At 40.5% G+C, this 23,938-nt stretch overlaps 2 protein-coding genes across 7 annotated transcripts; both read right to left on the reverse strand.

Moving 5' to 3' along the window:
* Positions 1 to 4,423: 4,423 nt before the first annotated feature.
* Positions 4,424 to 8,691, reverse strand: LOC117412889 (polyadenylate-binding protein-interacting protein 2). 3 transcript variants are annotated; one of them, XM_058997057.1, is made up of 4 exons: positions 8,289 to 8,691; positions 6,596 to 6,742; positions 6,302 to 6,481; positions 4,424 to 5,990 (listed from the first exon to the last, which is right to left on the reverse strand). In XM_058997057.1, the coding sequence occupies exons 2-4, from the start codon at positions 6,731 to 6,733 to the stop codon at positions 5,934 to 5,936; spliced, it is 375 nt and encodes a 124-aa protein (XP_058853040.1). In that variant the 5' UTR covers positions 6,734 to 6,742; positions 8,289 to 8,691; the 3' UTR covers positions 4,424 to 5,933. The 3 variants fall into 3 exon arrangements, with proteins under 3 accessions (XP_058853040.1, XP_058853039.1, XP_058853038.1); XM_058997056.1 differs by having other exon boundaries at positions 8,433 to 8,686; XM_058997055.1 differs by having other exon boundaries at positions 8,406 to 8,641.
* Positions 8,692 to 9,740: 1,049 nt separating this feature from the next.
* Positions 9,741 to 23,713, reverse strand: LOC117431823 (matrin-3-like). Of its 4 annotated transcripts, none has more exons than XM_034926943.2 (21): positions 23,606 to 23,713; positions 21,175 to 21,999; positions 20,601 to 20,662; positions 20,209 to 20,247; positions 19,618 to 19,721; positions 19,304 to 19,353; positions 18,641 to 18,757; positions 18,054 to 18,179; positions 17,413 to 17,568; positions 17,084 to 17,208; positions 15,963 to 16,656; positions 15,578 to 15,698; positions 15,303 to 15,325; positions 14,692 to 14,814; positions 14,110 to 14,217; positions 13,827 to 13,958; positions 12,672 to 12,799; positions 12,236 to 12,545; positions 11,647 to 11,968; positions 11,339 to 11,454; positions 9,741 to 11,102 (listed from the first exon to the last, which is right to left on the reverse strand). In XM_034926943.2, the coding sequence occupies exons 2-21, from the start codon at positions 21,790 to 21,792 to the stop codon at positions 11,055 to 11,057; spliced, it is 3,522 nt and encodes a 1,173-aa protein (XP_034782834.2). In that variant the 5' UTR covers positions 21,793 to 21,999; positions 23,606 to 23,713; the 3' UTR covers positions 9,741 to 11,054. The 4 variants fall into 4 exon arrangements, with proteins under 4 accessions (XP_034782834.2, XP_034782833.2, XP_058853042.1 ...); XM_034926942.2 differs by having other exon boundaries at positions 19,618 to 19,724; XM_058997059.1 differs by having other exon boundaries at positions 19,624 to 19,721; positions 23,606 to 23,712.
* Positions 23,714 to 23,938: the final 225 nt, after the last annotated feature.

Raw genomic sequence — 23,938 nt, forward strand, 5'->3', positions numbered from 1 at the left:
TTTTCACAACACTTCCTGTGTAAAGGGGATGTAGTTAGCAAAATCCTTCCCTAAATCATACCTGTTGTGCTCTGCCATTCTCCGTGTAGGTCTCAAATGGGTACTTTCAATAACAACAACAAACGTTAAGAGTAAACATGTATTTAATTTTTAAACATGCAGTAGATGACACTGGATCAAATAAATTTCCAACTTTTCTTTCAGGCTGTCTTACACTTCCTTTGTCATTTCACATGGCAAGTTAAATTGCCCCTCCCTCTTCAACACCTGCCTTCCTGTCAGTCACCTGAACGACTAGAATGATTTGCAGCCAGTAACACAATTTGAGCCCAAAGACGCTGCTGGAGTGAAATGACCCAGTAACTGGCTATACTCAAAGTAAATTAGAAAACTAGCCTTATGCAGTACCATATATCATGCTTTCAAATGAAAACGCATATGCATGCATAAGCATGTGTTTCTTTCAAAACTGCACACTTGAGACCAACATTGTTGAAAGTGTATGGTGTAATTGATTGGTATACTGTATTTTCGTCAGGAGTTTTTGTTGCATAGTGTGAAGCTTGAAGCCCACAGAGCAAAAGCACCCAAGGCATGCATGTCCAAAACGTAGGTTTCATTATGAGGGGCTGCGCTACTGGATTTTGCTATGTAGATGTAATTCAGTGGGGACATCTGCATGTTTTGTTTTTTACCCCGCCAGTATAAGGGTTAATAAGATGAGTCTCTGTTCCTCTCTCAGAATGTGACCTCCTCCCTGCCTGCTCCTCGAAAGAATTCCTTCAATACCGGGGCTGCCCTGGACAGCTGCCCGGCTCATCAGCATGCAGACCTCAGTCTGGGGGTATCTGACCTGTGGAGGCAACAATGGAGAGGCAGTCTGATCCATTGCATACTGCCACTGCTGCTTCACTGGAGTCAAAGGAACAAGCACCCTGATCCAGGCTTCAAAGAGCATGCTTTAGAAGCCCTTTCAGAGATGCTGCCCCACCACTGGCACTCTCTGCCATGAGCACGGACCCAGGAGACTGGATCATTGTACGCTTTGTTTAAACGCACCTATTGTTTTTATTAACAATAACATGACTGCTCTAATAATTCTACATGTTTGCCTAGGATTCTCCAATCATAGGCAATGCTATTCTTTAAATACGCTTAAAACATATTTATCCAGTATTACATCGTAGCAGGGATTATATTTTTTTGTCGTATTAGCAGCGGTAATGGGGTGTAAAACCACACGTTAATAGAAGAATATACATCGGAGTTCAATGTCGCATTCTTGCAGTTAGGCAGATTGCACGCTGGTGAACAACAGGACTAGCTAGCCTCCAAAACACTCCCTACCCACAGCGCCCTCTGGTGGACAGAAATAAAACAGCATTAATCCATGAGTTTAAAATAGATATTAAATTCTTAAATGAAGCACTCGCTAGAAAAATTAAAAAATAAAACACTGCGCATTCAAATTTCTTAAAGAAAACAGTTTCTGTTGCCAACAAATTAGGACAAATTTATGCCATGACAGGACTATAGTACCACGATTAAAATCCCAAGGCAGTTGCACAAGGTCTTCTCCCAGTGGTAGTTGAAGACTGATGTAGAATCCAAATTGAGATGACCAAACCTACTTGATACCCCATTAAGAGGAATACTTATCAAGTTTGCAAATAAAGCGTCTATAGTACATCTTGTAGAAAAATAAAGGTATATTGGATTTTGAATGCATGCTTTCTCAGTTTAAAAACAAAAGCTTTCAAGACCACACTGGTCCCTTTTTTATTATTATTATTTATTTCTTAGCAGACGCCCTTATCCAGGGCGACTTACAATCGCAAGCAAATACAAATACATTCAAGTGTTACAATACAAGTAATACAATAAGAGCAAGAAATACAATATTTTTTTTTCAAGTGTGACAAACCACAATTCAATAATACAGCAGATAATAGTGATAGTTACATCAGGATATGATTAAATAGTGATAGTTACATCAGGATATGATTAAGTACAAAATACTACAGGTTAAACACTTGGCAGATTACAATATTCTGAAGTACAGGATTAAATGCAGTAAAATAGGGGGCAGATAAGAGCAAAATAAAGCACATTTACATGAAGGGTGATAGTGTCCCAGGATACAAACAGGAGTTCTACAGGTGCTGTTTGAAGAGGTGAGTCTTAACGAGGCACCGGAATGTGGTCAGGGACTGCGGCGCAAGGGTGGAGAAGGAGCGGGCTCGGGAGGCAGGGGAGCGTAGCGGAGGTAGAGCCAGTCTTCTAGTGCAGGCGGAGCGGAGAGGTCGAGTGGGGGTGTAGGGAGAGATGAGGGTCTGGAGGTAGCTGGGTGCAGTCTGGTCAAGGCATCTGTAGGCTAGTACAAGAGTCTTGAACTGGATGCGAGCGGTGATCGGGAGCCAGTGGAGCGAGCGGAGTAGTGGGGTAGCGTGGGAGAAGCGAGGCAGAGAGAACACCAGGCGGGCAGCAAAGTTCTGGATGAGCTGGAGCGGACGGGTGGCGGACGCAGGGAGGCCAGCCAGGAGGGAGTTGCAGTAGTCTAGGCGGGAGAGTACCAGGGCCTGGACCAGGAGCTGGGTAGCATAGTTGGTGAGGAAGGGTCGGATTCTTCGGATGTTGCTCAGGAAGAATCGGCAAGTGCGTGCCAGAGTGGAGATGTGCTGGGAATAAGAGAGGCAGGGGTCCAGGGTGACTCCAAGGTTCTTAGCGGAGGAAGAGGGAGAGAGTGTGGTAGATTCCAGAGGAACAGAGATAGAGAGATCAGAGGAGGGGGAGGAGGAGGGAAAGAAAAGGAGGTCAGATTTAGAGAGGTTGAGTTTGAGGTGCGAGTGCATCCAGGAGGAAATAGCAGACAGACAGGTAGAGATACGGGAGGAGATGGTGGAGTCAGAGGTGGGGAAGGGGAGGAAAATCTGAGCATCATCAGCATAGAAATGGTATGAGAAACCATAGGATGCGATGAGGGGGCCCAGGGAGTGGGTGTAGAGAGAGAACAGGAGAGGACCCAAGACTGACCCTTGGGGGACACCAGTTAAGAGAGGGTGAGGTGTGGAGGTTGCTCCACGCCAGGTTACCTGGTAAGTGCGGTTGGAGAGGTAGGAGAACCAGGCCAGAGCAGTGCCAGAGATCCCCAGGTCAGAAAGAGATGATAGTAGAATAGAGTGATCAACAGTGTCAAAGGCAGCAGAGAGGTCGAGGAGAATTAGGACAGAGGAGAGAGAGAGGCAGCTCGGGCACACTTAAGTGAGTTGGTGACAGACAGGAGGGCGGTTTCAGTGGAGTGAGCAGAGCGGAAGCCAGATTGGAGAAGGTCAAGCAGAGAGCGGTTGGACAGGAAAGCAGAGAGCTGGCGGTGTACAGTCCGCTTGAGGGTTTTGGAGAGGAAGGGTAGGAGGGAGACAGGACGGTAGCTCTGGAGGGAGGTGGGGTCGAGGGTAGGTTTTTTGAGGAGGGGAGTGATAGAGGCTTTTTTGAAGGCAGAGGGAAAGATACCATAAAGTAGAGAGGTGTTGAGGAGGGAGGAGATGAAGGGGAGTAGAGGAGGAGCAGCAGCTTGAAAGAGGTGAGTGGGGAGGGGGTCCAAGGCACACGTGGTGGGTTTGTGACCCTGGAGCAGGGAGGACAGGTCAGAGTCTGAGAGGGGCAAGAAGGTGGAGAAGGAGGGCAAGTTAGTAGGGGATGTAGTGGGTGTAGGGGTTGGAGCAGGAGGGGGTGCGGGGGAGAGAGAGGTGTTAAAGAGTTTGCGGATATCTGAGATTTTAGAAGAGAAGGAGGCAAAGTCGTCTACTTTCACTTTTTGGTGAAAGTAGATCAAAAGAGTTAACATGCATTGCATATATAAACTGCTCAAAAATGTACTTTAATGCTGAATGTTCCATTCCATAACTATGTATTCACATAACCATATATACTTACTTTCCATATCTAATAACTGCTGCACTAATGCTTTGGAAAATGAGACCATACATTGTAGAAGACAAGCTTCAGCCCTCGGCACGAGACAAAAAAGGCACACATCCATAAAAAAGGAGATCGGTTTTGTCAAAACTCAAACTCCAAGACAAAAGGAACACTTACTTTCTTGACATCTCACCAGCAGACACAAAGTACTTGATTGCAGTGACCAATACATGGCAAGGAACATGCCAGCTTCCTCTTGCTCACTTAGGAGATTGAGGTCTTCTGCTACCAATTTGACCTCAAAAGGGAACAGGAATCAATTTGAAAAAGGAATTGGAATTGTAGATCTGGAAGTGACTCCAGCCCTGGTTTGTAAAACATGGCTTGAGTATGTGCAATGGCCCTGTAGCTGCAGCTTCTGAACTGAGTGCAACACTTATACAGAAAATCCAGACACAAAGTGGAACAGGAGACAACCTTGAAGTTACAAAGACACACACCAAAATCCATTCCACTAATATTTATTTATTATTTTTTTTTAAATATTTTTGAAAAAATATATGTATTTTTTTTTACATTTTTTTTTCTTTAACACTATTAACATTCAACATACTGTATGTGGCAGTATAAAACTACCAGGTTATGATTTTTTTTTTTTTTTCCTTTTTCTGTGCTGGAGACTTTTAATGTAGTGTTTTTGTTAAGAAAAAAAAAAGTCAGAGGCACCATTCAAGTTAAACAGAAAATAAATCACTTCTACCTCTCAACATTGATGTATTATATTAAAAGATCTTTTTCTCTTTAGATTGACCTACTTGGTGGACACTGCTTTAACAAGGACTATCCTGTAATTCAATTCTTTAGCAGAGGGAATAGTTTGTAGAAAGCAGTCCTTCAGATAACACACCAGTTACATGTAACAGTTGTCAAAACGGCAGTTTGGCAAAACACAGGACACAAAAAGTAAATATAAACTAAAACAAAATACTTGCGTTTATCAGAGTTGCTATTATTGCTGGTTGTGTTGTTGTCTAAACCTCTTGTAAATATAGAGTTCGTTCAAAATCAAAGTAGATTCATTCTGCAAAAGTGCATAAAATGTAATATCTCAAGTGCAAAAAAAAAAAAAGCTTGTAGATACTACAGGCAGACCCCAATCTAACATCGTGTATGTAACTAAACTGATGTGTTTATATAGCAAATATATATATATATATATATATATATATATATATTTCACCCCTCCGACACACACAAAAAAAAGCAAATGAGCATTGCTTGAATCTATAGAACAGCAAACATGCACTATGATATGAATTCATTTGTTTTGTATGTAACATATGCATGGATTAATGAATTTAAATTGGATAATAAAATAGGTTAAAAAAATAAAAGAAAGAAACCTCTAGCATTCTGGCACTGATTTTTATATATATTAAAAAAAAAAGGGGGGGGGGGGGAGAATGGCTCCACCTACTGACCACACAAGAATGCAGCACCTGTGTGACAACCACCCACTGCGGGGAAAAAATATATACAAAAATAACAAAGGGCTTGCAGGTTGGTTTTCTTTACGGAGATACCTTCATAAGCAATACAAATCTGCATGGTGTATTCACTAATAAAATAAAAGTACATACATTTAAATGAACATCTATGAAATACTTATACAAGACAAACATTATGCGTTGAAGTGAAATGTTTTACATTAAGGCAACACACTATAAAGAGCTTCATAGATTGCACAAGTACCACAGTTATTGACTGGTGCCTCTTACTCACTGGTCTCATAATACCCCAAAATCAGACATATCTGCTAATAAAAGCTTTTTTTTTTTTTTTTTTAATAACAGTCTCAGCACTTTAATTAAGCATGCAAGACTAACTGAAAACTTTGGCAATGCATTAAATGTAACACAGTGACAAAGAGAAGCTTTCACAATGAATCATCTAATACTGGCTTCACAGTGTGGAGGTTGAGCTACATCCACTAAGAGAGGCCTGTTTTCTGATATTCAGTACTTGACCCCAGGAACAAACTCTTTCGCATTTGGGTTTAAATTACTGTGGACCTAAAAGAGAAAAACAAATACATCTAATTAGCAAGGAAAATATGGGCTTTTAAAAGATTAAAAAAAAGTCAGCCCAAGTATTATTGGACCTTTATTTTACCGTTACTTTTACTCTGCAAAACTGGATACAAATCCGTAACCATCCCCACCATCAACCCGTAGCTATAAATGCTGTACAAGTACACCACAGAACAGTCCAAGACGTGGTGTCAAGCGTGTCTGATCTTCACTCTGATGGGTTATATCTTGGATCAGCACAGCCTAACCTATAATACATGTACAAGGAGTTTACTAAGCAAAAGTGGACTGACCACAAGGCTTTCCAACACACTGCAGTCACCGATGACCAGCCCATTGAGTTGGCCCTGAAGCTGGTTGATGGTCTGTGGCAGGTCCCTTGCTGGAATGAACCACTCATGTTCTTCTTCCTCTTCCAACATTTCCTGAAAGCATCGCTCAATAAACTCCTCCTCCCACAGCTCCTCTTCAATCTGAAAAAACACAGAGCGCTCGTCAGCCACCGCAACACACGCAAGCTGCATTCTGTATCCCGGAGAACCAGCTGTTATCCCGAATCGGTACAACTTAAAATCACATGAGCATACCTGTCTGTTAAACTCCTCTTCATTCTCCATCCACATGTACTCAGCGAAAGGGTTGTCCTCATCGTGGGACTGTCCATTGACAATCAGGTCATCACTGATGATGCTGGGTGTGGTGCTGCTACGGCTGGGGTCTTTCATTTTTGCCCTCTGAGATAAGAAAGTCCGTTTTTCAGCTGGACTGAAATACTAGGACTAAATAAATAACTATCACATACATTTTACTGCTTAGATGACTTACTGGGTGTGTGAAGTAACCGAGTGGCTAGGAGCGAGAATATTTCCGCTCACTCGGATGACAGATTAAATCTGTTCCGTAGCGCTCGGAGCTGCTCAGTTGGAGCAGGACTCTGCATGCTGTTAAGTGGGTTCTTTCATCAAGCTGCTCAGTTACTTAACACACCCATTGTGTCAAGTGTGAATTAAGTGAATCTTTAATACATTTCTGACAATTCTGAGAAAACAGTATTTCAGATTGTCAATTTGTCTGTTCTAAAAATACTGTGCAATTTGTTTAATAGTTCTTTGTCAATGGCAAAATGTACTGTATAGCTGTTAGTTAAACTACACAAAACAGTTTATGGGACCAATGCATACTCTACACCTTCACTTCTGCTGGATTAGAGCAAAGTACAATAGAGTAATCACTACTGTAATTACACTAAAAGCTTTCTATTCTTTTGCAACACAGATAACCATTTCTTAATCTTCCTATTTTCACATGTGTCAAAACAAACATCTGCATTCTTGCAGTGTCCATCCTTTGTTCACACAGTATGTTCCAATCTCATACCCTAATTTACTGGGTTCTATAGTTGGTTTCAATGCCAGCAATCTGTAATTGTAAAATATTACTTTCTACTTGATATAAAAGAAAAAAAACACACTACTATAAAGAGCGGAAACTGCTTCCATGAAAAAGAAAATCCTTGGGACTGAAGATACTGCAAAATTTTGTTTTTTTTAGAGATTCAAAATCAATTACAATATTTAATACTAGTGCCCTGTAATTAAAGATTGTGTGAAAACATTGCCAACTTTAACAACAAGAAACGCCAAATAAACCGTCGTTTCTCAGCTTTCAAACACATTCATTCTTAAAGCGTGTAGTTTAAATTCACCCAAGGCAAACAGGAGGCCTTACACCACCAAGGCATGGAAGCAAAACTGGTATGCAATTGTGTTATTTATAGTCTTCGTGGTGCAAAAGGTGCTGGCACACATGCAGAATTCAGTTACACGTTGGGTTATTGTTCTGTGGCAACGGAGACACCATTCGTGTATGTAACATTGCACCTGGAATCCTACTAGTTATTATTAGTATGGATGCATTTTATGGCGAAATATATAAGGCCTAGTAATACAAAGTTACTTTTGTTAAAGAAAAGTGCACACCACAGCACCCAGCTCCTGCCATCTACCTTATTAAACTGCGCCTGACATTATCCGTTAAATATGTTAAATAAAATTAACTAAGTAAACTAAATACAACCAAGTGATGCAGGTGGGTGGATGCAGACTCCCGGATGTTTACAAGCCCAACAACACAAACAAAATACGATATTAAACACATTTCTTAGGCCGAAATACAGCCATGCACCAATACAATTACTGAATACCGACCGTGGTCAACAAAATAAATGCTGTCTAAGCAGGGAATTTACAAACAAAAGTCATGGTTTTGCTGTCGCCAAACCTCCTCCACGCTTTCGCCGTGTCTGCCATCTTGAGGATTCCTTGTCAAGGAAGCACAAAACGGATTTTAACCCGTCAACTGGCTGGAAAGAAAGAAGAGACAGAAAACGTGTCCTACCGAGACGCGTGTGTGTGTTGGGGGTACCTAAGTCTGAGGTGTGGAAATGGCTGCGGACGCCCGAAGCTCCCTGGCTGAATGATATTTTTCTAATATGGCCGCTCCGAGTCCTCTGCTTCTTTGTTTTGGTAACACCGATGCACATACGTCAGACGCGTCTGGTACCGCCTTCCTCTTTATGAGCTCACACAACTGTTATCGCCTGTCATGTGCTGCAAATCTGATAAGATTGGTTTACAATCGTTTCTTTTTAGAATGCCGAGTTTTAATTACAGACACCATAATACATGCTGCTGTAAAAATACGTCTTATATTAGCTACACATTCATTTCCTTTTAAAAATGATATGCATGAATATAACAGATATATGTCATGTCTATTGTTCGTAATCTATGAATAATTAATATTATACAGGTGATTATAATTATGGGCATGCTATCTTTATAACATGTTCTCAATCACTCATTAGCACATTGTTTAATACAAACCCTTTTTCTGTTGATTTTATGGTTTTCCAGTTTATTCTCACACTAAGCTGAGGCGAGGCTCATTGTTCTCTCACCCATTCCAAGTGCAGTGAATTACAGTGTAAGACGCCACATACTGTAAAAACGTTATTCTATGATGATAAACTACTTATTTGTGATGTCCAGTGGTGATTTGCTTAAGAATAGAAAACATGATGTGTACAGATTATTATACTCAAATCATTCAATCATATTCACATAACTTGTTTAGGAGTGTGTGTGTATATGTTTTCATCTTTATGACAACTAAACCTTTTCACAGCCTCCAATGAAAGGAGTGCACACAAGCCCCCAGTGGATGAACATTATAAATGCTTCTTTTTTTTACACCCATGCAAGAGCACAACTTCCCAAAACATCTTTGCCAGTGTACCTTAATCCTGAGCTTAATGGAGACCCCTGTATCCATGGCCACTACCCAGTAGATTGTGTGGTGGGTGTATGATATGTGAACAACAGACAAAGCTGAGTTTCACTAAAATTAGTTCACTAGCAATCCAAATCAGGCCAGGGCAGGAAATATTAGTATATTCACTGCCACTGTACTTTTATCAAATGGACTGCATAACTGGTAATCATGACATTGTTTTGCACATATTAATTTATACAGTACAGCAAAACAATGTTCAGTTTGACACAAGGGTCTACAGTCTTTTAGCAGCAAGTACCTTTACATCCAAAACTGATCTATAGGAATAGCCAGCTCCAGTTAACTGTTGTGCTGTGTTGCATGCTGTTAGATTTTCACAGCCAGACTTGTTATGGTCTAATGTGTCAAATGAAAACAAGGAAGCCACAAAACCCAAACCAAAATGAAAGTCACTTTAATACTGAAGCATGTGCAACACAAATGCGTGTCTTCAAACATGTGAACTATATTTACACTTCGTCAAACAATTACAGGGGATGTCTGGTCTGGTACACATAAGTGTGTGACTAAGGGGGGTATTTTCAATGCTGGGTAACATGTTGAGTAAACCTCTGTTTTTACGAAGCTCTGGAACTAAAAAGACAAATCATATTTACAGAAACAACATCACTTAAACTGAGCTCAACAGAGCATACAATGAAGTTAAAATACAAAAAGCTGAGCCAGTTTATCCTTGTGTACTCCAATTACATTTGGGAATCCCCCCTCAGTGTGTGAGGTTTGCTTAAGTACATACTCAGAATAGTCAGTCCTTAGTGTTTAAACATCAATTCAAGGATGAGGAAACTTACTCCATTTACAACCAAAAATGAAATAAAAAGAAGCTCTCCCAAATTGAAACCTTGGTTCACTCAGATGTGAAACACTTTTGTTCAACAGGTTTTTTGTTAAAATTATTGAAATTCAGTTTTTGAAAGTCATTTATTGATATCACTAATTACCAGAACATGTCATTTTCCTTGCTCCAGGTCTGAGAGGTTGATTTTATTTATACAAGGTACAGTAAAACACAGTAAAAATGTAACTGCAGCAATATTTTTTTGCATGGGTTAAGGGTATTGGCGACAGTGATACTGAACTTGAAAAGCTTTTGCACCATGTTTAGGTTCCAATTTGTCAGTTAATGAATTGAAATCAAAACATGCCTTTGTAACAACAAAAAAAGTCTCTCTCTCTCTCTCTCTGTGTAGAAAGTAGACTTCTAGAATATTTATGTTTATTAAAGTTATAGTACCTAGCCTTTGTGTTTTTCATTTCCACCCAATACTCTGAACTACAATGTAAAAAAACAAAAAAAAAAACAAAAAAAGAAACACCTGCATAGAAACTGCACCTTGTACGCATAACAAATTGAACTGATCAGAAATCTCCCTTGGTCTGATTCTTTCATTTCCACGATTTGCAGAGCAGTGTTTGTAACGGCACCTCCTATTCATTCTGAGTTCTTGTTTGGCCGTAACTAGATGAGCTCTCCAGGAAAAGTAAAATACAACAACAAAACAGTGTCAGTCAGCCACAACTGAATATTAAACGAGGAGGACCAATGTACAGGACAGTAAGTTTTCCTTTTACCCATACACCAGCTTTAATAATTCGGATGTGAATTCTTTTCACTGCATTTAATGTATTATTATTATTTTTTTTAAAAAGACAGGCTGAACCCAAGGTCTGGTGGACTGAAACCCTTCTCCTTCAGCTTGACGATCTTTCTGCTGCTGTATTCTCTTTATTTAACATTTCCTGGAGGAAAAAAAAAGAAACCATTTTACAGCAAAATTGTGAGCCATTGTACAGACACCACCAGTCATTCCTTTCAACACTATGACTGCTCAAGCACTTCATTGAACAGGTCTTCAAAAGACATCACCTTGTTCAATCATGGAAAACAACAGCAAATAGGATTGAGAAAACAAGAAAGAAAATACAGATCTTCTACAGAAAAGGGTGACCGTGTGGCAATAGCTGCAATATTTTACCTGCAGTTTCTGATAATGGGCCAGGCTGCTGCAGTGGGTGACTTTTGCTGCTTCTTCACTGGTGTAGAACAGGCTGCAGAGACTGCAATAGAAACCAGCCTTCACATGCTCCACACCTGTAATATAGCACAACACGTGTGGGGTTTGCATTCTTTACATGTGTATTTACAATCAGCAAACCACAAGGACTGGAGCATTAAGATTCTGGGTTCCCACGCAATGACCAATAAAGTCACAGCCCTTGCTTGATGCCACAAGCTGCATTACTGTAGTGAACACTGAAAGCCTCACCCAGAACGTTCTCTTACCGACGGGATTATTCGGCTGGTATGGTCCCAGGGTGGTAGGTGTGGGCTCAGGCTTGATGCTGTGCACAGTCTTCTCATCAGTACCAGTGTGCTGCTCATTCGCAGAGTCACATGCACCTCCTTTATTAACAATCTCAGTCTCCATGGGCTCCGTTTCAACTGTCATCGGCAAGGTCTCTTCTGTGCTTTCACTCTTATCCCCTTGTTTATGAGGGGCCTGGCTGCTTACTTTGTTAGATGCAGAAGCCCCAGCTCCTAGACCCTCTGGAAGACCTGCTTCATCACTTACTTCAACATCTGTTGTGAATGGAACGCCAGCCTCCTGAAACACACACATCTTCATATCAAGAACAGCTGCTTTTTTTTTTTTTTTGTTATAATCCATAATGAAAGTATCCAACAAAACCAGGTTGCTTTACAAAATAGGCATTTAGCTGTTTCACATTGTTCTGAATATGCAAAGTGTTTGTTTACCATTTCTCACAAGACTATAGTAACGTTGCTATAAAATAAATCGGAAGGCTATGACTACAAAGATGCTCACGGCTGCCATGCAGTCCCCCAGACAGACATATTGGCTGCTGCTTACCCCTTCACTGAGGCTGGGCTCCTCAGCTGTCTCTTTTTCTTGTTGGCTGCCTGCAGCCTCCTTATCCAACAGCACCTTGTCCTTGGTTTGTTTCTGCTCCCCCTCCCTGGTCTTCACCGGAGACTCTCCTTGCTCCCCTGTCTCCTGGCTGCGGCCCCTTTTCTGCGGGGGCCCCTCCTCCTCCTCCCTTTCTTTGGTTCTGGATTTAGAGCTGCTGGACGTCTCATCCTCTCTCTTGCTCCTCTCCGGCCGCTCCCTCTTGGATCTTTTAGGAGGTTCAGGTGAAGGGGAACAGGAAGGTACTCTCCTCCTGCAAAAATTTCAAAGCACCAGGGAAAAGAAGAAAAAAAAAAAAATCATACACCTGCAGAATTTACAGGACATTAGAACATACAAAATGTATTTATCATCATAATAAAACCCTACCAGTACCTACCCTTTCATGAGTTTGTCCTTCCAGGACAGGTAAACCGACAACATTTTGCCGTTTAAAGTTGGAGGGTTCTTCTTGTACTCCCGGCACATTTCCAAGGCAGAGCGAGAGGTTTCCATTTCAATAAAAGCCTGAAAGAAATATCCATTCTATTAGATTCAGTTCATACCAAGATTTACTGTGCTAAACCAAGGCGCCTAAATTAATTCTATTTTAACTGCGATGCATGTTCCATCTGCAGCAGTAATCGAACTGCATGGCTAGAATTCCAGAGAAGCAGTAAAGCTGCACAGTTCATTGTGTTTACGTGGTTTGGGCTGGATCTGTGCTATTGCTGCTTAATGAACTGAGATGACCTTCAGTGTTGTATGATTGGGGCATCTGATTTTCAGTTTTAACCGATAAAACACCCCCCCCCCCGATACAAAAAAAAAAAAAAAAAAAAAAAATGAAATCGGTGTATATCCAACAAACACCGGAAAAACACACAGGAAAGGTTACTCAATTCACGCTGACTTGACCCCTTTCCTCGTGAAAAAAAAAAAAAAAAAAAAAAAAACTACAAAGTGCAGTTGGGCAATGTCCCTCCTTCCCGACTTGTATCTTGCATTGATTTGTTCTGAATACTGTAAACCACCCCAACTACCGAGTTGAAGCAAATTCCTACATTTCTACTGGAGGACTGCAACACACCTGAGAGATTTACAACGAGATGCTCATGCTTGAGAGATTTAATGCTATCTTACTGTACTATAGGTAGTATTTACATGCTCATGGAATTTAGAATAGAATTGCAAATTGTGGCAAAATGTTAAAAAAAAAAAGCCTAAACACACAAAAACCCCAGAAGAATACGCCAGTGACCATAAGGGATTTCCTTGTGGAAGACAGGAAAGGAAAAAACGTACAATTGAAGTCTGCAAGTATTGTCGAGTTATGATACATATTGTGACGGAAAGTAACCGCTTATATATATAAAAAAATTTTTTTTTTTACATATAACTCGAAATTAGCTCAAAAATAAGCACTGAAAAATGAAATGAATAAAAACAGAAGCCCTATGTATAATCTGACAGAGCACACATACACGTGCATAAACATAATCAAGCAGCATTACATCTGCTACACTGATGTATTCCAGAAGAAGCTTTTCAGTACCTCGTTGCGGACCCAGATCAACACATAGTACTTCACTTTCCCAAACCGTCTGGCAAGCTTTAAGAGAGAGCGGATCGGAAAGTACGAGGAAGGCAGCTGGTGGAAGTAGACGACTCGCCCGCCATGAAAATTCTGAAACAAACGTTGCAATAGATTTAAGACTATAATCTGCTACAACTTGAACGCCAATTCTTAATAGAATCTTTTAAACATGTCTGCTTTATTCCTTGCTACATCACAATAGATATGTGGTTCCTTACATCCGTGTATATTTCAAACTTACTTTTAACAAAGTGATTTTAACACTGGCTCTATAAAGCATAGCTGGCTTGATTTTGTAGAAATCCACCATTTGTCTCGCTTCCTCCATTGTTGACATTTCTAAAATTGCCTATCATTGGAGGGGGAAAAAAAAATAAAAAATTATCCACGGTTACAGAAAATTCATTTTTAGTATTGTGTGTGTGTGTGTGTGTGCTTTCTCCCCAATTCAGAATGTTCCCTCTCTACACCAACTGCCCACAACAGCTCATGAGAAGTAAATGTCAGTGCTCATCCCGATCCCAGTGCCACTGCCAATCCCACTGGTCAGCGGATGATGCCGAGCTCCTGGTCCCTGAAGACAGGTGTGCACTCAAGCTGCTAGTAAGGACCGCTGCAGTCCCTGCCTCTCCAGCAGGATTGCCAGGGCTAATGCGGCATTCCCGGAGTAATCCCCAGGCCTAGCTCATGCTTTATAAGGGATCGCATTTGAAAATGGGGCTGTTGTGATGGTGGCAGATCAACAAAGCTATACTGCAATAGGAATTTCTTCCAGTAAATTCTCTTAGTCTTCCAGTGCTTGTACATTCATGCAAATATGTACCTCATTCCTTTGTTCCAATATTTTGTAGAACACCACTTTCCCAAATGGTTCAGCCAGGCGGAGAATTTCCTTGACCAAGTTGTAACCTTTCTTAGAGAAACTAACATTGACCATCTTCAACCCCTGTGAAACAAAAAACATTTCTTCTAAATTTAACTACAACAAATAAGCATTTAACAAATGTCTTATTTTTGTACCATGCACAACAAGTCTGTATTTTGTGTACGAGCCTGACGTGTTTTGTTTATATATGTTCTTTACAGTGTGCAACGACTTTAATTTACTGTATTAGTATATCTTTATTATAAACGAATACTCCCTGAACGTCTTTGATTGCCCAAAGATGTCATGGGATTCACTGTGTACAAACAGGCTGTTTACTGAAAGAACAGGTTGGTCTCCATCTGTAGTATAACAGCTTAATATTAAAGTTAGGATTTTTGAATACTGAAATGCATTACCTTGAACAGAGGCAACAGACCATTAGCAAGACATACCAACTGATCTGTTATATCTAGACACATGGACCTTTTCAATATAAACAGTTTTTCATAGTCGGGTTAAGAATACAAATACATTCTTGGTTTTGTCTCAATGGTATTTCAACCAACCTCTTTCTCTTTTTGTGCACTACCTGCAACAGAAACAAAAGCATGATTACTAACAAAGATACACATTCTGTCTTCTACTTCAGTGTCATAGGGAAGCTTAATGACTGTGGGTTTGGTAATGATTGAATTACACATGGCATGCATGCCATTCACATAATAAAAGGAAAATTGACATTTGTGGCAATATATATTTTGGTAGAGAAGGTAAAATGGTTAGTTTACTGTGAACCGAGGGCTTCCTTTAACACATTAGCCTCTTAATGAGGCATGCTTACTGGAAGACGAAGCAGCCGTTTCCAAATCCAGCCTTGTCATTTCCGCCTCCTCCTCGTCTCCCACCTCATCTAAAGTAACCAAATCCTCCAAGTTATCAGGGAACTCTGGGGTTCCTTCCTCCTGCAAGACAAAAATACGAGCAAGTCAAGCGGACTTCCAATCATGCTCATTCCAAAACATTTCTAAAGAGTAGTTATGCATGGTAATAAAAACATATCCCTGTCCAACACCCTTCAGATTCTTTTATACAGCACAGCTTTTCATATGGGCTTTAAATGCTTTTCTTAAAGCAAAAGCCATGCCTTACAGTATAACCCCTGACTGCTACAAAACACACACATAAACCAGAGGTTTTCTGACGCCTGGATGAACTGTGCTTCTTACCTCCTCAGGAAAACTGGCCTCCGCTGCCTTCTCGTCTGCTGGCTGACTGTCTTCCTCCCCTGGGGCCTCCCTTTGGGTCTCGGATCTCTCCAGAGATGTATCTGCCGTTTCCAATTCCTGAGTCTCCAAACTCTCTGGGGCTTTAGCTGGCGGTTCTACTCCTTGGGTTCCTGGACCTTCTGGAGGTTTTTCTGCCGGTTCCTCCTCCTGAGTTTCTAAACTTTCAAGGGATTTTTCTGCCGGCTGCTCCACTTGGGTTTCTAAACTTTCCAGGCAGTCCTTTTCTGCTTGCTCCCCTTGGGTTGCTGAAGTTTCCAAGGACGCCTCCACTTGCCCTTCTTCCTGGGTCTCTGAACTCTCCTGGGATTGTTCCTTTGGTTCCTCCCCTTGGGTTTCAGTACAGTCCAGAAATGGGTCAGGCTCCTCTGGATCTTCCTCTTCCCCAAGCTCCACCCCCTCCTCCTCCTCCGAGGCATTGCTCTCCATATCCATCACCTCTGATCCCTGGTCTCCAGGCTCCTCCTGTTCCTCCTTCCCCGAGGACCCCCCCTCCTCTTTGGCTGTGGAAGCTCTCTCCCTGGATCTGGACCGCTTGCTTCTTCTGGGTGTTTCATTCGTCCGCCTGCTGCTGCCACCGCTGCTGCTGCTGCTGCTGCTCTCCTTCCCTCTATGTGAAGCGGTGCCAGGTTTCACCCTATCATACAGAATCAGAAATCACCCCGGTTGGGATACTTGTAAACCACGCAGACACCAAGCAGTCATTTGAAGATCTGTATCAATGCACTAACGTGGTACAAAACAGACATGAAGCTAGAGTCTAGATGGTAAATACTAGGGCAGAATACATCATTGGACAACTGTTTGAGCAGTGTGTTCTTCCTTTACTGTCCTCAGAAGTGTATTAGGAACAGAACACATTTCTGTTATTTATAACTATGTGCATGCTAGGGACAAACTACTACTCTGAGATTTTTTATATTTGAGCTAATATATATATATATATATATATATATATATATATATATATATATATATATATATATATATATATATATATATATATAATTAGCTATTGTTGAATTGTTAAAATAATGCAATTGCAGTATGAATTATTTCCTTACTTGAGTCTCCTGTACTTCTTGCAAGTGATTATCTTGATTTTTTTGCCATTCAGTTTTGGAGGATGTATTGTATAATACTTCACCATCATCTCTGCATCCCTAGGGTTTACCATTTCCACAAACGCCTAGGAAAAACAAAAGGAAGACAAACAGATTCACATCCCTTCCTGCACAGCACTGTGCATTAATCCACTCTATCACCAAGCCCATTTAAATGCATAAACTACATTTACAATGGTTTCTTTGGTCACAAAACAGTTACATGTATAGTCTGGAATAACTTAGCATGCAAACTTTAAATCAAACAGTTCCTAAAAATGCTATCCTACCTCGTGCTTTAAAATTAGAGAGTTCCACACAGGACCAAACTGCTTAGCCAATTCTATCAACTCAGAGTCTTTAAAATCAGGAGGCAGGTTACAGATATAGACCACTGCATAGCCAGAGTCCTGGCTTTGCGTTGGGGCTCGGACGCGCCCATGTGTCTGAAAGAGGGGTAAATCTATGAAAATCCTACTAAACAAAAACAAACAGCCACTCAAAAGAAACATGTAAACAAACCACTGGTAATTATATTCATTAATAACTATATAAGAAGAAGCAAGCTAGATGGATTAGCTTATTGGATTTCCAGAAGTAACTGGTTGTAAATAGAAAACTTCACTTATAGATTTAGTTTGTGCATCATAACTCTAAACACTGAATCCTAACACATACAGTAGTACAACAACACACTTTACTGTATCATGGATTTCATAAATAACCAGGTTATTGTGTGTGGGTCTACAAACACAACATTTGCATATCTAAATAAAGCTCCCACACACAGATACTGTGTGTTGCAATTTAAGTATTGAAACAGAATTTTTTTGTTTCACTCAGAAAACATGGATCATCTATCCTTGCACACATACAAAAGCGCAGCAAATCAGGTACATTGTTTCTGTAAAAGTAAAAAAAAAAACAATACCTGAATAGTTTTAATTGCAGAAGACAAATACACCTGGACTGCGTGGCCACGGACCATGGGGGTTGTACGCTGGTAGTATTTCACCATAGAAGCTGCTTCTTCAGGTGTCAGCATTTCCAGGAAGGTCTGAAGGACATATACCATTATGCTTATTTTAATCATGTTGAAAGTATTTCTTAATGATCATGTCATTTACACACGTCACACTGCAAACTGTTAGCAGTAGTTCTTTCAGGAGAGCAGCACAGCAACAATTCAATTTCCAATTCCTTTATAAAATCAATTCCCAATTCCAAATCCCTTGTAATCAATTCCAACACATCGCTGATGAAAATTACAATTGGCGGTTATTCTGTTAAAATTAGCTTCTCATAGTGGCAACAAATTACTCACATTGAAGTCACTGTTAGTCAATTAAATTGGCTTCAAATGAAAGCAGTTGAATAGTCACAACAATTATTACGTCTTTAAAATATCAATTCCTTCGAAGGAATTGATGGTTTCCTGCCTTAAACTGTGGTGATCAAGCATAACTTCAATTAGGCGCCTCCTTGTAAATGCTAAATATTGAATACAGTGTTGTGTACCTTGTTCACTACCACCAGGTGATTAGCTACAGTTCCAAAAGGCTCCGCCAGCTCCAGCAGATCCTCCAGGTAACACGTGCCATTCAGATACTTTGCAACCACCACTTTTCCTCCTCCCTGTTAGTGGAAGATTCATTATTTTATACCTGCAGTGCAAAAATACAAACTGCATGTAGCCTCTTTATCCTAGCTAAATTAGGAGTTAAACTAGTAAGTTAATCGTCACTGAGCAACACCATGATTGCACCTTCAGTTTTCTGTAAACACTGCAAGGCAGTCATCAGCAAACAGCTCTGAAATTCCCTGTTTCATTTTTCAGCGCTGCAAATTAAATCTCTACAGCCCGGAGACCAGGTTTAAGCGCAAACTAAATTTGACTGTGGAACGCATACAAAATATGAGACCAATATCTGGGATCCTGAAATAGCGCGGGCAATTTCAAATGAAAAATGTTTAGTATACTGAACAAAAGTTTCAAGGAAGTTAAGGAGGGGGGAGGTCTCTTAAAAAAATGTAAGTGAAATCTAAGGGTTACCTATCCCCAAAACCACTAGTAAATGAAAAGCAATCAAAGTCAAGATGGGTCAAGCAAACCATCTTAAATGTGCCCTGTTGGCAATCTCAATTCCCCTCATATTTCAGCTGATAACGAGTCACACTTACTTGTGCTTTCATGGAATACCCTCTCTTATCTTGGCTTGAAATCCCTCCACCTTGAAAACAAATTGGGGAAAAAATGGGGTAAAATACAATTTGCGATTCCAAATTAAAAATAAATAAATAAAATAGACAAATATGCTACGATTCGGTGAAATCAAATCAGCATAATTAACGAGCAAACAGTCAAGTCAGTAGCTATGCTTTAATGTACGAGTTGCCTACTTCAATACTGATTGACTATTGTCTTGAAACAATAGTCAAGTTTATTTCCAAAACAAAATGCACTGGGTTTTGAACTGCAATAAATCAACTATTACCCTTACTCCAATCAGAGCTTACTCCTCTCCGCTGATGCCCAACTGGACTGGTATCAATGAACCCATCTTCTCCACTGGTAGCTTCCTCCTCAAGAGGATCCTGCCTGCTGGAATGAACAAGCAGTGCATCCCTATTCTAGCACAGTGTTTTTCACTCGAAACAGTAGCAAAAGCCAGCAAGGCACCTCATTTCCCAGGAGCGCCAGACCATAAATATCCAGACAAACATACATTGAACTACATTACAAATTGTGTTCCTCAGATGTAGCAAATGCAAATCTCATACGTTATTACACTGGCACAACCTGTTTCATACCATTACTATAGACCACAGACAGGGCCAGCAGAGCTGAACAACCAGTGCACCATGGGATTTCATTGGAATAAGGAACTGCTAAAAAGGAGTCGGCAACTAGGATTCTACAGGCTCAGGCAATGCAGGTGATTTCTGAAGCAGAGGAAAACTTTTGGAACAACAGAATTCAGAATGATTGCAACTCACAAAAAAAGGAAAGGGGAAGGTGAAAACATAATAAAATAAAAATGCGAAGTAGCTAATATTCTTGCTTTCACACATGGCAAGCTACTCACTCTCTGCTCGGCATACTCTTGGGAATCCATTCTGGATACCTGCAAATCAAAATAAACAGTTAAAGTAATATAGCAAATGTGTTTCTTTAAAAAAATAATAATAAATAAACCTTGGGATAGTTCACACACACCACACTAATAAAATGCCAGGAAGGAATAAATATAAACTTGCCTGTACAGGGCACTGGTCACTAGTCATTGTTCACTCTTTGAATAAATGAATGCTGATATGCAGGATAGAAAGGGTTAAGCTTGGGTTGGAATAGGTGGAAATGCCACTAGGAAGCACAATGCATCAAGGTTTTTTATTCAATCCCATTTCAATGAAACCGTACTAACCATTTAGCAAAAGAATTTGGCACAAACACAAAATATAAATAAATCATTCTTACTGGTCCAGGAGGAGCTGCTGACTATGTGCATGTAGTGACCCGTCGATATGACGACTCCAGGACTGAAAAAAGGAAACACCGCACGTAAAACACATTCGTTTCAAACACTGCTGGGGAGCAGGCCCAGGGTGATGGAACGACAATATAGGAAGCACTGGCCTGTGTTTCTTCTGCTAGCTTACATAAAATACCACCTTGAAGCAGAGGCTCTAAAATCCTACCATACAGATAGGATTGGTTCCTCCAAAGCCTATTAAAAAAAATAAAAAGAACTGATTCTACCACTACGATTGTGGAAACTTTTATTCAACCTTCTAGCTTAAAATAAATCATTTAATCAAACTAATGTAACATAGAAGTTTTAAAAATATATATATAAAAAAAAAAAAACCTGTTCATGCACTTGCCTTACTAGCATGCACATAGAAGTCGCAAAGGGTGCACACAATGTGACCAGAGTTTGGATGAAATCATTGAACAGCCTCTTTCTTTAACCGATAAAAGCCAGGACAGTTTGCTGGAAAGGATTTATGTTAAACAGAGCATGGACATTAAAAACCTGAAAGATACTGACCTTGACAGAATGCACATCAAAGTCGCAAAGGGTGCACACATGTGGAAAGGTCTTGGGCAGAATTCCATGGTAATCCTCAATCTTGCTGAGAGACGGGAACCCTGTCCTCCTCTCCATAAATGATCTTTCAGGCACAGGAGCGGGGCCCCTCCTGTCGTATTCTGACTCATGGTGACCACGGGACGGTTCAGGATACCGGTCACTGCCTCCTCCTTTCCCCTCATCGTAGTCAAGCCTCTCGTAGCTGCGAGAGGAACCCTTTCTTAGCTGCCCATATTTCCCGACGCCGGAAGGCTTACTGGCGGCTCTGTTCGGTTGTTCTCGTGAAGAGGAGCGATCATCCCTAGAGCGCTTCGATGCGGTGCCCCGTTCCTTGGCTCTCTGCGCCTTCAGCTGCATGATAATCTTCGGCAGCGTCTCCACGGTGAGCTGATCCTCAGGAATGTGCGTCAGCGAATCCAAGTCTTCTGGTGAGAGGCCAAGGGTGGTGAAAAGGTTCATGGTCTTGTCTACATTTCTGTGACTTTGTGAACCACAGGCATCCTGGCCTTGCATGCTTGCGTCTGAACTTGTTCCAAGATCAAAGCTGTCCACCTTGTCGCTGCTCTGGTCCGTCATACCAGGGCTGCCAGAGCGGATCAATAGCTGTGCAGTGGCAAGGATAAGGGATCCTGCTGGAAATCCCTCCACAGACCAGCTTTTTAATACAGAAGTCCGTATTATCCCCCCAGCGACAAAGACAGTTAGCTGGGTGTCAATGAAGAGTTTAAAAGAGAATGAACGCAGCGATGGCAGTTTCCTCTTCTGAGATTCTAGCAAAGTGTTCTGTAAAAATACAATTGGTACAAATTATAAACGCCACACAACTTGTTTTATTTGGTCAAGTAAAGTCAGCATGGGATTACTTTTCAGTTTTTCATCAAACAGACAGTCATAATTGCTGTGTTGGATCACAATAAGAAGCAGATGCTTATACTGTAGAATAATACAAATGCTTACATAACAGGTGTTCCTCTTATGCAACCAGGAACTGATAGAAAAATGTCTGATAATTACTGGTTGGGAGTCTGAAATTTTAATGCAACCTCAAAGTGCCCAGGAGGTGGGTCTAGCTAAATACATCTTGTGCGAAGTTCAGGACAGAGAAAGAAAGAGCCCACCAAGAGCATTTGAATCTCTCCAAACCATGCTCACTGACTAACTGTTGAGTATTGATAAAGTTATGCTTTTTATTTTTTTATTTTTTTTACACCTAAAATAATGGAATTGCGTTAGTTTGAATGAAGCGCAGTTAAAAGTAGGCTTTAATACTTGCGTCACACACCGGTTTTCTACAGACACTGCTTATTCAAACTTTATAATGTCAACAGCCACACAGCTCGAATGCGCAGGGGCTGAACAATCTGTCCCCTCACATTCCACAAACAAAAGGGACATGAAGAAATCAAAAAAGCTTAAAATTAGGCCCTCCTCCTCAAAATAATAATAATAATAATAATAATAATAATAATAATAATTGGATAAACTATCATGTTAAACACGAGAAGGGTAATAAACTACGCAAACAAAGAGTGTGTGCAAATGTAGTTTAACCCGTTCAGTCTTATCTTAGTAGCGACTTTTAAGTACTGACGGATCTTTTACCAAATGTATAAATATATTTTTTGTTCTGTTGTCACGTACAGTACACTCAATAGAGATAATTTTTGAATTCTATAACTTAATTTCGCATTCTTCACCTCGAAAAAAATAATTCAAGAATGACATCGTTAAACATTCCAGGAATTTGGTGGTTTTATTTAGTTTTGCATGATTCAGATTTATTTCCGAATTTACCAGTTTGTTTATCGACAATAGCTGTATCACCAGGACGGGGCAGGTTTACCAAAAGCTTAACCGGAGCTAAGGAATCGACAAAAACGAGTCTACCAGGATGAAAAATAAAAACAGACGGTAGACTGAGGTCGTGTGGGGCTTTAGTTTGCTTTCCTGAGCAATGCAAATCAACAATTTCAATTTGTAACCAACCCTCGCCTCTCGTAACAAAAACAGTGCGCACTTGCACACTAACCTGGACAGGGAAGTCGGCCTGCACAGCCTATAACTAATGCCGTGTCGGGGCAGTAAATTAATTGCACGAATAGACTTTAGAACATAAAAAAGACAAGCTGCAAACATTCTAGAACCCGTCTTCATAATAAATATTGCACCGCTTACAAAACGTAAAAAAAACAAAACGAGAGCTCAAACAACAGAAGTAATCTGCAAGAAAACAAAACACATTCAAATACAGTGCAGAAAGCGAAGCACAACAGGATGCAAGGTCCCGTTTCTGGAACCTGACCGACTGACAGCATTCAAAAGAATAATTCAAGCTACAGCAATGTTGTACATAATAACAATAACATCATTTTAAAATCTATTACCGTACCACGCTTTTTGTCTAATATTTTCTTTCGTAGCGACCGTGACACCGCTTCCGGCGGATCCAGGCGTCCTCCTAGACCACAATCCACTTCGGCAACTTCTGCGCCAGTGTTCAGTAAAATAATTTAAAAAAAAAAAACAGTGACAGAACCAAAGGTGTTGTTAGTGGCATAGTAGATTATTGATTGTGTTGGACTTTTTATTTGGAAAATGACTCAACACAACGGTAACGCTTATATTTGCGTATTTGTGAACATATTCCTTGGCGCTTAATTAGTTAAACGTTGTTTTTTGCATGATACCTCATTGTTACTGTTAAATATTACTTGCAATTTCT

Source organism: Acipenser ruthenus, chromosome 23 (assembly GCF_902713425.1).
Source record: "Acipenser ruthenus chromosome 23, fAciRut3.2 maternal haplotype, whole genome shotgun sequence".
Lineage (NCBI taxonomy): Eukaryota > Metazoa > Chordata > Actinopteri > Acipenseriformes > Acipenseridae > Acipenser > Acipenser ruthenus.

Excerpts from the sequence above, each read along its gene's own strand:
- LOC117412889 (XM_058997057.1), bottom strand. The coding sequence starts at position 6,733 with ATGAAAGACCCCAGCCGTAGCAGCACCACACCCAGCATCATCAGTGAT. Across the intron at positions 6,482-6,595 it reads AAGAGGAGTTTAACAGACAG|ATTGAAGAGGAGCTGTGGGA; the intron begins GTATGCTCATGT and ends GTGTTTTTTCAG. Across the intron at positions 5,991-6,301 it reads GTGTGTTGGAAAGCCTTGTG|GTCCACAGTAATTTAAACCC; the intron begins GTCAGTCCACTT and ends TTTCTCTTTTAG.
- LOC117431823 (XM_034926942.2), bottom strand. The coding sequence starts at position 21,792 with ATGACGGACCAGAGCAGCGACAAGGTGGACAGCTTTGATCTTGGAACA. Across the intron at positions 19,725-20,208 it reads AAGAGTATGCCGAGCAGAGA|CAGGCAGGATCCTCTTGAGG; the intron begins GTGAGTAGCTTG and ends TGTTCATTCCAG. Across the intron at positions 15,326-15,577 it reads AACGGCTGCTTCGTCTTCCA|GTAGTGCACAAAAAGAGAAA; the intron begins GTAAGCATGCCT and ends TTTCTGTTGCAG.